General features: G+C 28.1%; 2 protein-coding genes across 5 annotated transcripts; one reads left to right on the forward strand and one right to left on the reverse strand.

Annotated features, from left to right (window-relative positions):
- Positions 1 to 1,128: 1,128 nt before the first annotated feature.
- LOC113366295 (ion transport peptide-like) lies at positions 1,129 to 6,704 on the forward strand. The gene is made up of 4 exons (XM_026607880.1): positions 1,129 to 1,250; positions 2,072 to 2,231; positions 3,927 to 4,193; positions 6,577 to 6,704. Exons 1-3 carry the CDS (start codon positions 1,142 to 1,144, stop codon positions 4,045 to 4,047), a joined length of 390 nt encoding a protein of 129 aa, XP_026463665.1. The 5' UTR covers positions 1,129 to 1,141; the 3' UTR covers positions 4,048 to 4,193; positions 6,577 to 6,704.
- On the reverse strand, positions 6,355 to 12,050 carry LOC113366294 (NF-kappa-B essential modulator-like). 4 transcript variants are annotated; one of them, XM_026607878.1, is made up of 7 exons: positions 11,950 to 12,050; positions 11,754 to 11,889; positions 11,546 to 11,668; positions 11,309 to 11,460; positions 11,180 to 11,234; positions 10,244 to 10,390; positions 6,355 to 6,370 (listed from the first exon to the last, which is right to left on the reverse strand). In XM_026607878.1, exons 2-6 carry the CDS (start codon positions 11,817 to 11,819, stop codon positions 10,292 to 10,294), a joined length of 495 nt encoding a protein of 164 aa, XP_026463663.1. In that variant the 5' UTR covers positions 11,820 to 11,889; positions 11,950 to 12,050; the 3' UTR covers positions 6,355 to 6,370; positions 10,244 to 10,291. The 4 variants fall into 4 exon arrangements, with proteins under 4 accessions (XP_026463663.1, XP_026463664.1, XP_026463662.1 ...); XM_026607876.1 differs by lacking the exon at positions 6,355 to 6,370 and adding an exon at positions 10,558 to 10,688 and having other exon boundaries at positions 10,274 to 10,390; XM_026607879.1 differs by lacking the exon at positions 6,355 to 6,370 and having other exon boundaries at positions 9,983 to 10,384.
- Between the last annotated feature and the right edge of the window lie 161 nt (positions 12,051 to 12,211).

Consider the following 12,211-nt stretch of genomic DNA (forward strand, 5'->3'; position numbering starts at 1 on the left):
ATCTATCAGAAAAAAGCCTAGGCTTACCCAAACTTTTAGTCATATTTCTCTTGAATAAAGATCCTTCAAATGAAATGAGCTCAGAAGAAAACTTCACAATTTATAAAGCAAGCGATCGAAAATAACTTTTAACAAAAAAAATAGATCATGGATCTGAAAGTAATTCAGGAAAAATCGCAGAAGAGGAGGATATTTGGGCAAAAAAATTTCTCGTGGTGAATAAGCAAGGAAGGCTGCATGTAGAGCTTGGTATAATCGCAAAAAGGAAGAACGCAAAAGCAGAGTTGAGTTACAATTCTTGGTTAACTAGTAAGAAAAATAATAAGAAAAAGGTCCGCTTAAAAAATCAATTAAATGAGTCACGATATCTGATCATACAGCAAGAACAAAAAAAAGTTTACGATAAAGAATTAAATAAAGTGACAAATAATAACAACTGGCGTGGGGGCTACCGTGATCAACATAGTTATGAGGACAAAATTATTTCTAATTTTATTTTATACGTATTACTTCTCTATTTCTAATTAACAAACATATTTATCTTTATAGTAAAAATATTATAGCAAGTATTTTACTCCACAACTCCATGCCCTTTGCAAGTCAGTTACATCAAAACAATCTTCAACTACAGATTTGCTTCCTATATTTTGAGCAAGTGCAAACAAAAATTCAAAAATTAAGAAATACCTCTGGAAATAGGGTGAATGATAATAATCATTGCAAGATCCCATATAATAAAATATATAATGAGAATATTTTTTTTAGAAATTACAATGCAATTACACTCTTTTAAAAAATCTGGTATAAGGTACAGAAATATTGCATTAAATCCTGTTCTTGTCCTTTGTTTTATATAACACGGTCGCGTTTGGGAACGTAACTCCCGTGTTATAAGGGGGTTACCTGTACTAAATATGTAGATTTGAATAGTTCATATTTTACACAATATATGATATTCACCAACAAATGTATAACAAGACATCAGTCCTCTCCTAATCAAATCGGTTTGTCTAGATAAAACTGCATCTAGATAAACTGATCCCTGTATATCAACTACCCACAAAAGTCAATACGATATTATGGAGAAAAAATAATAAATATGTCTAGTCAAACCTTTATCTGATCGTCTAATTTGTTCCAGATGGTCCAGGGTCGTCAGCATTATTGGGTGCTCTTACTGCTCCTCGCTCTGGTACGTTATTCTTCCGGAGGTCCTTTGTCACAGGATGCACCAATTTATCAACAGTCAGGTAACTGAAATAAAAGAAACAGTACTTTTAATATATATTTATAAATAGATAAATATCTATACAATAATTATATAATTGACTACATCCATTCATCCAAAAAGTTTTGGATCTTACAATCAGAACCAGAAATGTTTTAAGTCACATTAGAAATTGATATCTCTGCACCAAGGAGTTTACTTTGTTTGAGTCCATGATACAATTTTAGGCAATTAACTTATTTATTTAAGTTATCCATTTATGACAAATTTAGTAAAGAATGCTCAACTTGTTTCGATTCTCTGGTGCTATCAAATTCTATTTATGGTTCAACAATTTTTTATTACTTCCAGCATCCATATGTAACTTTGCATTTCATTTACGTATCTTGACTTTGCTAAATGCTTAACAATTTTTCAAGAACTTGTATATGTTATCCAACTAATGTGCCAAATATGCCTCAAAAGAGACCAATCCATACTTTATGCCACTGAATCATACTGAATACTGTCAAAATGTCATGTATTTGCTGTGCATTCAGGCGTTTTACACATAAACTGCAACGTCACTCGTATGTTATGAAGCTGAGTCAGAAAGACCCTGTTAACAAAGATCGTTTGTTTAACATTTGTGCGGTTTCTAGGTTAGGTTTTCTATCTGGCAACCTGACTGCACGGCAACCACATGGTTTTGTCAATATTTAGATCGAATTTGTATGGAAAGTTCTTCATACCATAGCCTTGCCATAACATTTGTCTGTTATCCGGCAGATTCGGTCCATAAATTTCTTACATTCAAACTACGATCTTTGTCTATGATTAATTACAATTTGTTATAATTTTCAGCATTGACATCTGACTTTTCACCGCACAGCATCTTAAAGCGTTCGTTCTTTGACATTCAATGCAAAGGCGTGTACGACAAAGGAATCTTCGCTCGTCTCGATAGAATATGTGAGGATTGCTACAATTTATTCAGAGAACCACAACTCCATGCCCTTTGCAAGTAAGTAATAATAAAAAAAAATTCGACCATAGATTTGCTACCTAAATTTAGTGAAAGACTAAAAAAAAATTGGATGATTTAGGAAAAGTCCTTTTGAATGAATTGAAGAAAGTACAACAGAGGAATCAACCTAATTCATATGATAATATAAACTTAATTGGTGCTTTACTAGTATACCAAAAATCAAGCACCACTGTTTAACTCTTTTAAATCTAGTTTCCTAGTTGTTTACCAAATCTATTTCATTTGCTTCATTAAAAGAAGTTTTGAAATAGAGAAAATATGATAATAATCATTAGGAGAAATCCATAAATTAACAAGACATGTAATTAGAAGTATTTCTATCAGAAATTTACTATATAATTTTGATGAATTTTAATAATACATGATATATTTCTTAAGTTTTAAAAATGCTTTTAATCCCATTTAGTTTACGAGGACTTAAGGTAGTTCAATGATTCACGCAAAAGCTTACATTAACAAAAAAATATTTAATTTAGGTTTTTATGGCAAGAGAAATGAAAATATTGCATTATAAAATGCAGTAACTTGAAAATGATGTACACCCATACCTCATTTTGAGTCGATTTAAGTTCCTAAACAATGCAAATTGAAACGACGCAATGTAAATTATGATTTTTTACATCAAAGCAAGTAAAGTAAAAAATAATATAACATTTCATTATATTAATACAAAAATCATTTAATAATATTTAAAAAATAAAGATTAAAATACAACACATATTAAGTTTGTCTATAGGAAAGCACCTAAAGATTGAAGTTAGGTATCAAATTCACGAAGATGCCTGTTTTTGTGAAAAAAAATGAACAAAGTAAGCGTTTCAAAGCACAAAATAAATATACAATTTTAATCCTTGCATACAAGACACAAAAAAGTATTAAATTCAAATAGACTGTTCAAATAATTTCTGGAGAACAACTTCTAATATAATCACTGGTTAGACTCTAACCAGTGATTATATAGAAGTTGTTCTCTCTAACCGTTAGAGACTGTTGTCATACAAATTGATCCAAATATTTTTCCAACAGTTTCTTTTTAAACGTAAAATGAACTTACTTTGTTATAAGTGATATTTCTGCAAGCAGAATTGTTTTTTTTTTAATTTGCATAGTTCCATCAATCAAATACATGTACTAACTAGTGGTGCATGGCACCATGCCTTAAGTCAAATTGCTGGAACTTCCCATACCGAAAACTAAATTATTAAAAAAAAACTTTTGACACTTTTTGCTCCGTATCTCAGAAACTGTCATACCTGCCTTTGATCAGCATGTCTGCTTATCAGTAGGAATCGAATGTTTCTTGAATTATTCAAATCGGTTAAATCGTGTTTGCAAAATCGTCGACGAAAATTTGTAACCGCATACACACACATACATCCATTTTTTCTAAGGCATGCAAAAATGTTCAGAAACCTTTGAAACGTAAAGATATATAAAAAATTTCATTTTCGATTTTTTTGCGATTACTATAACTTACCCTACGGGGTAAAATAATTTGTTCGACTTAAAACAGCCAACCTAGATAATCAGGCAGTGAAAATTAGGTACTTTTTAAGTAGGGAACCAATTTCAAAGTGAGTTGTTGGTGTACAAAAATTTGCAATACCTCCGTATTCCTTTTGACTTTATAACATTGTATAAGATAGCTTTAATTTAGTGATATTTGAACAGGAAAGAATGTTTCACAACGGATTACTTCAAAGGATGCATGGAGTCACTTCAACTCAACGATGAGATCGAATTGATACAAACGTACATTAAGCAATTGCACGGAGCAGAGCCGGACTTCTAAGACACGTTCAAAATACTAATTCAAATGTGTCCGAAACCAGATTCCAAGAAAATATTATTTACACATCATCACAATCAATACAAACTCTCATCATCATACAATACCAAAACAATGAACGAAGGACATCAGTATTGTTTTCTTTATAAGTTTGTATTATTTTTATTATTATTATTTTTAGTTATAGTTACACTTATTATTATATTTCTGTAGTAAACTAGTATTTTTAAGTTTGATCCATTTTAATGGATTTTTTTAAATTATAACAACAATTTTTGATTTTGATGCCACATAATTTATTACTAACACTACCACTTTTTTGTGGTAATCTATTTTTTTAAATTTCGTCGATTTTTATGCAGTTTTACTTATTAGTCCAGTCAATTAAGCTTAAATTAGGTAAGAATCTCGGAATTCAAGATACCCAGCTGCAAGTCTTTTAATACTTGTATATTGACACACTAAAGTTTTCTCAAAACCTACATATGATATGGTCAATACCATATGTAGGTTTTGAGACAACTTTTAGGTGTCAATATACAAGTATTTACAGACTTACAGCTGGGTATCTCGAATTCCGAGGTGAACTTACTACAATAACTGGTCTATATACATTTTTTTTTAATTTTATTAGCACAATACTTCATCATAAATTAATATTATTTTTACTTTTATTTTTTTAAATTTTAATTACACTTATGTTTAAAATAGTGTTATTTTATATGGTGCTAACTTTGTTTTTGTGAAAATTTTTTTTATACAATTTTACTTTTTTACCACTCACGTTTTTTTTTAAATTTTATTACTTTTTGATTTTGTTGCACACGATTTTTTTACAAAATCACAAATTTTGTTTTTTTTAAAAATAATTTTGTGTTTTTAGTATTTTTGACTAACGCACTGAGAAGAATTTTTAGAGCTAATAATATTTTTTCAGCTCATATTTTTGGAGACTGCTGCAATGCACAGAGATTGCACTTTTTTACCTATTTTTGCATGTAGTTTTTAGAAAAAAAGTTCAAAAATTTAAGGCATTTTTTAAAACTCTGAAACTTCAAATAACAAATCAATATAAAAAATATTTTCAGAACTATGTAGTCTGATCATAATGCTAGATTTTCAAAATTTGTTCTTTGTTTTTTAATTCCCCAAAAATTATTTCTCTTAAGCTTGAAATTCAACCAATTTTCTACTGAGATCGACATATAAACTCGTCATGAAGAAGTGCCAGATTTTTGCATATAGACGAGTATACTCGTCATGGAAAAGTAGCAGAATTTTGTATAATGACAATACGCATAAATCTATTGTCCATTTTGGCCAATTGGCCTATTTAAAATTAAAACCTACTTGGCTATTGTCTATTCGGATGGCATTTGTTTTGATCATATACTCAAATTTTAATAAATTTACAACATTTATGAAATAACTAGTGGTGTATGGCATCGTGCTTTAAGGCAAATTGCTGGAACTTCCCGTACCGTAACGAAATGTTCGAGGAATATTAAATGTTTTCAAACAGATTATTTTGAATTATGTAATATCGTCTAATATTTATAAGAATTATATAAACTGAATTACAAAATTTAAAATTATTTACTTAAAGTTTATCAGTGAGCTTTAGAACTTTAACCAGAATTAAAATTCAAATATTCAAAAAAAAAATTTTAAAACGAATTTTTTTTCCAAAAGTAATTATTTCATCAACACAAGCAGAAAGTTCTTCGAATCATTCAAATCGGATGATTATTTCTCTCAAAAACTGCCATTTTTTATACATTTAACTCTGTATCTTCTAAATGACTAGACCTGCATTTGCCAAAAACTAATCACCACTTCTCCCAATCATTACAAATCGAATGTATTTTAGATCATTCAAATCAGATGCTCGTTCTCTCAAAAACTCGATTTCTATTTTCTGCACTCTTTGCTCCGTATCTCCGTAACGGCTGGACCTGCCTTTGCCGAAAGCTAATCAGCACATTTCCCTATCAATAGGAATCGAATGTTTTTTGAACCATTCAAATCGGTTAATCCGTGCGCCCGAAAACGTGGATAAAAAATTGTATCCATACATACATAAACACACACACATCGATTTTTTCTGAGGTATGCCAAAATGTTCAGAAACCTTCAAAATGTGGAAAATGCAAAAATTTTCATTTTCAAAAAAAAAATTCTACGGGAAGTTGAATAGTTGTATGTGGCTTACCTCAAAACAAAATTTTCCTCGATTTTTTGCGACGACACAAAAGTGTGCGCACCACAGTTAACTGGTTAAGTTATATTAGTACCAGCATTTCTTCAATTCTAATCTTCAAAGTATCTGAAAAAGAAAATGACTAGAGTTAATAAAATTATTTCCATAACGTTAAAAATAAAATCATTTGAATTATTTATTGTGTGTCAGACTACAAAAATATATGGTTTGCAGTAAGATTTTTAAAAGATGCCTTCAAGAAATTTTTATCAGGACCTTTTTCAAGGAAATTATATTGTCTATTATATATTAATTGTATTTTTATTAATTAGATCGAACTGTTTCGGGAGTGGCTTTTTCAAAGGATGCCTGGAAGCTTTGATGCTGACGGAGGAAGACGAAAGATTTTCAAAAATGGTGCAATACGTTGGGAAGAAAAAATAAGTTTAAGAAAAAGATATTCAAATGCAACAACTAAAAATACTCACGGACATGTCACTATTAAAATACACAAAAATCGGACCAAGTCTTTTTTTTTTAATTTAAATTTAACTTTATAGAATAGTGCAATCTTGTACAGTCGTCGAGGAATATTTGTTATTGTCTTAATAGTTCAATTCATGCTGTCAACCAAGTTCAATTTGTTTAATAATTTACTAAGTTATATAATGTATCTTTCGAGTATTTTAAATTTAAATGAGATATTTATAGTGCCATGCTGCCGTTTTGTATCGTTGTAATTTGCATTCAAAATTCTAGTCGCTTTGTGGTTATATCTATATATTTATCATATTAACTAAAATTAATATTTAATTAAATCATATTAGTGCAAAAGCTTCAACATAATTGACCTGGTAAATTTCATAATATTTTTGATAAAATCAACGCTAAAATATGCATAAAAATATACCTATAACCACTAATTTACAAAACATATGTATATTTAAAAAATTTAAATTAAAGTATCTATTTATATTATTTTAAAACTAATGCCACAGTAACAAATTTAATTGTGGTCATTTATTAACATCATTTAAAATAAATTCATTCATTTAATCATGATTTGAACAATTCACTTCGCTATAAATTATTTATTATCAAGTATTTAATGAGAACTATTTATAAGCATAAGAAATTTTCCGTGCATTTACTAAGAAGAAAATAATCAGTAAATTATTATTTTTATATAACATTTTTTAGTGATTAATTACAAATTATATTTATTGATTTATGATTTTAATAAAAAATATTTTTTCTAAATTTTATGCAGTATTCGATTATATTATTATTCACATTTTGAATCTTTTATGATCAGTAAGTCCACTCCGCGTATTGTGTAAATATGTTGTATTATATTTTTTATTAATCTTTTAGATTAGTTTTAATAATATTTATTTAGATAGAGAATATATTATCATAAAATATTAAATAAATTTATGTAAATCTTCATATTAAACTAACAAAACGGTTCTCTCTCCTATCACAATGCTACTAAGCCAGTAATGCCTCCTATCGTAGGCAATACAACTAGTCTATATATTTTACAAAATTCAGTTTTTTTTAAATAAAGATGCAAAAATATAATTTTATTCATTATTATTTGTCAGATAATAAAATATCTTCCAAACGAAAATTTTGTATTTTAAAAGGCAATCATGTAAGATAATTTAAAATGAAAATTTCGCCACTGTACTATCTCATCTATTTTAAATGCACAGAATTACGATTTATTATAAAAACGTTATTTTATTATATTTATTTGCATAAGGTTTTTGTAATATTATTTATTATTAGCATTCCACTTAATCAGTATTTTGTATAAAGTTTACAAATAGACGAAAATATTTGTATTGATCAGAAAGTTATGTATTACTATTAAATACTGGAAATATATACAACAATGGATGGTAGAGCATGTACTGATGTTTTATTTGAAAAAAAAAAAAAAAACTATTTAAAATATAATGCAAAAATTTACTCGGTTCAGCGCTGTTAACAACTGGAGAAATAATAAAGGCGATTGGCTGAGCCGTTTCTTTATAATTGACAAAAAAGTGCAAAAGGTACGCCGCCGCTTTAGCCAAAAATCATTAACCATTTTTTCCTTAATTAAAAAAAAACTAGTGGGGTGCATGGCATCGTGCCTTAGAGCAAATTGCTGGAACTTCCCGTACCGTAATTAAAATTTACACAAAAATGTGTACACATTATTAAAATCTATGAAATATCTAATAATTTGATGTACATATGTCCAATAACCATTTTTGACTGCCAAATGGCATTTTTTTAACTTATTTTTATTGAGAGTCCGTAGCCGCTGGACTTCTTCATCTTCTCAATACAATTAAAATGCTTTTTAAATTATTAAAATCGGACAAACCGTTCTCTTAAGAACCGAGTTACCGTTTTTGGCACTTTTTGCCCCGTATCTTCGGAACGGCTAGATCTGCCTCCCACAAAAACTAATCAGCACGTCTCCATATCAACACGAATCGAATGTTTTTTGAATTATTCAAATCGGTTGATCGGTGTTCCCAAAATCGTCGACGAAAATTTGTATCCGCACACTCATACACACACACACACATACATCAATTTTTTCTAAGGTATGCCAAAATGTTCAGAAACCTTTGAAACGTAAATATATATAAAAAAAATTTATTTTCGATTTTTTTGCGATTACTATAACTTACTCTAAGGGAAGTTAATTAAGCCATTTTTCACTTAATTGTTAAAAAAAATACATGATTGATGAAACTTTGTCTGGTGATCTTAACAATAATCCTAAAAAATTATAGGCCGTCTAAAAGTGGCTTAATTCATTTAAATTTAGAATAATGGACGGGATTAAATCACTCAAATTACTATGTTGTGGTATTATATATATTTAAAAATTCATGGATATATACTTCAAATTTTTTATAAATTTTATAAATATTATAAATATTCAAAGATATATATCCATTTTTTAAAAGCTTTTGCCGTTTTATTTTTATGTAATATTCAAAGATATCTATCTACAAAGTTTTTGCCATCCTTCCAATTTCAAAAATAGATAGAAAAAGTATGATCTTCTTTCATTCGAGCCTTAAAGAATTACAACTGCCTCCAAATCGCCTACTGATACGGCTTGATTCAATCCCTTCCTACCAAGGTAGTTAGATTTAGGTCCTTCCTTGAATTTCAGTTTGTTTTATAGTGATAGTTACACAATACATTTGTTTTAAGACATTCCTCGTGTTTAAAATTTTCTCAGACGGATTAAAAATTGAATTGTCTTTAAAATAAAAAAAATATGATCAATCACAAATAACAAAACATCATTACTCTATTGTTCTTATTCTCTTCAAAACCAAGGCCAATTTCTCTGCATGAAATTGAATTTTGAAAAACGAAAGAAAAGTAAATTTCCCTCTTAAAGTAAGTAGTAATTTTCCTTCTTAATGAAAAACCCTAAAATATCATTAAATACATGAAATTTGAAAAACAGCTTTTGAAGATACGTGTAAAATCATACTGAAGGAACAGATTATAGACAGTGAAAAAGAAAAAAGGAACAAGAATATATATATAATCAATTATAATATATTTAATATAATTTATCTACAGAAATATCTCACATACATGAAATCATTTTATGTTACATAACTAGATTTTCAATGCATGTGTTCTAAGTGGTAATTGCAATTATGCAATTTTCTGTATTTATATATTTATAAAGATATTTTATATGCTGCATATTGTAGATTAATTAAATATATGTATTATTGATTTTAAAAGTACACAAACACTCTCATTAAGTCTGTCATACCAAATTATCAAAAAAGTCTTTTCCAACTTTCAAAAAAAAGCAATATTACTCTCATAATTATTTCCAGCCATCAAATAATTTATACGAAAGAATAAAAGTCAAGAATATAAAGAATTAGATAAAACAGTGCAGCATTTGACAAATTCATATAAAAACAAAGATAAAAATATATAATATTTCTTAATTACCTCTAATACTAAATGATAATTTTGATGTTAGCTGATTTAAGATTACATTCACACTTGAGCATTGAGACAACGTTCAACATGATTCTCAAGTGCCTGAATTGTGTAAAACGCAAACTGGCATATAGGGCATGGATAAACCATCTGAAACTAACAAAAATAACATGAAAAAATGATTAATAAATATTAAGTATGTAAAAATAATTAACTTTTGCAATAGAAAATTATCATTCCTAATTCCTAGATAAGTTATAAAGTTTACACTCTGTTATTAAACATGTCAAGCACATATGTATATTAAAATAATTTGAACCTACTTCGTTATAGTTCAAACTACTTCCCCGCAGTCTTCTACATGTCTCTGGAGGGTGTGATAATTTTTAAACTGATTGAAGCACATTGGACAACTATAAGAACTAGAGTTTGACGGTGACATAGTTTTATTGTCCTGTGTTTGAAAATAAAATATTTTGTATAGAAACATAAATGTTAAATAAAATAAAATGAGATGAAACAACATTCACAAAAATGTTTAACTAATTCAGCATGCTTCTGTGGTTTTTCATGCTAGTCAAGATTGAAAATGAACACTTATTTTAATCATGTAATTCACGATGGTATTAGATACAGATTGATTTCAGTGTTTTAAGTGCTTTTATTCTAGATGGCTTTTATTCAGCAAGGCGTTATTTGCATTATACTATCTCCCATAATATAATCAAACAAAATTCAAATTTAAACTATAAATCAATAATTATTAATGAAAAATTGTGAGCATGTGTGAACACCCATAAATGAAAAAAATGTTAAATTAGTTTTGTGACAATGAGCAATTTCCAGAATAATTTTCATTTTCATAAAGGATACAATACATATGTGCATAACATGTTAATTGTAAAACATTAAAATTTTATTTAAAGCTATTGTAAGCTATCTCACCTGTGTGGAGGAAGAAGAATTGTCATTTGGAGGTGCAGTAGGTGCAGCAGTTGATCTGAAAAATATTACCACTCTCAAAAAAAGAACAAAGAAATGTTACAACACAAAAATATCAGATTGAACATTAACTTATTTTGCTCTGCTATATTTTTCAAGCGCTGTAGAAGTTCTTCATTACGTTGCTGAAGCTTACGTAAGTCAGAAACAGCATTGTCTTTTTCTCCAGCCAATGTTGCTCTAGCTTTTCTTTCAGTTTCAAAGTCTTCTTTGTAAATATCCAACTAAAATCAAACATAAATAGATTAAAACCTTTCAATTAACAAAAAATCTTCCCATAATCAGTTTAAAAATATTCTCTGAATAAACCTGTTGTTTTAAAACATCAATTTCAGGTTGATCCTTCTTTAAGTTATCTATTTCTTCTTGCTTTTTAAGTATTTCATCACTTTTCAATTGAAGAAGTTCGTCTTTTTTCAACATGTCAGCATTCTGAAAATTTATGCAAAATAGAATTGATCTACTTATAAACTTATGCATAAATTTCAATTAAAATAATTAATTTTAACCAATTTACCATTTTCTCAATTTCTTTTTGATGAACATCTTCATTAAGTTTATTTGCAGTATTAATAGACTCCATTTCTTTTAATAAATTATTATATTCATTATATATTGTTTGGAAATTTGATTGAGCAGTTTTGAGGAGAATCCTAAAATAAATTACAGTAAGGAAATGTTATTACAAACAACAAACTTATATATAAACTGACCATTCTTTTGAAAGACTTTCACATAATTCATTGGAAACTGTTGTAATTCCTTCAGTTTCGTCTCAACTTGTTGTACAGATGTAATATTTTCAGGCTGAACATCTTTCAGTATGTACTGTAGCATATTCATCTGAAAAATAAATAAATAGCATAACTTATTAAATATGTAACATATGTACTGCAAGAATACATAGGGAAAATTCTTATTTACCTTTTGCAATGTGCATTATACCCAATTTTATTATATCTTGCAAATGTTTTT

This window comes from Ctenocephalides felis, unplaced genomic scaffold, assembly GCF_003426905.1.
Source record: "Ctenocephalides felis isolate EL2017-DRISC unplaced genomic scaffold, ASM342690v1 CF-g0.4_SCAFFOLD_01170, whole genome shotgun sequence".
NCBI classification, from domain to species: domain Eukaryota; kingdom Metazoa; phylum Arthropoda; class Insecta; order Siphonaptera; family Pulicidae; genus Ctenocephalides; species Ctenocephalides felis.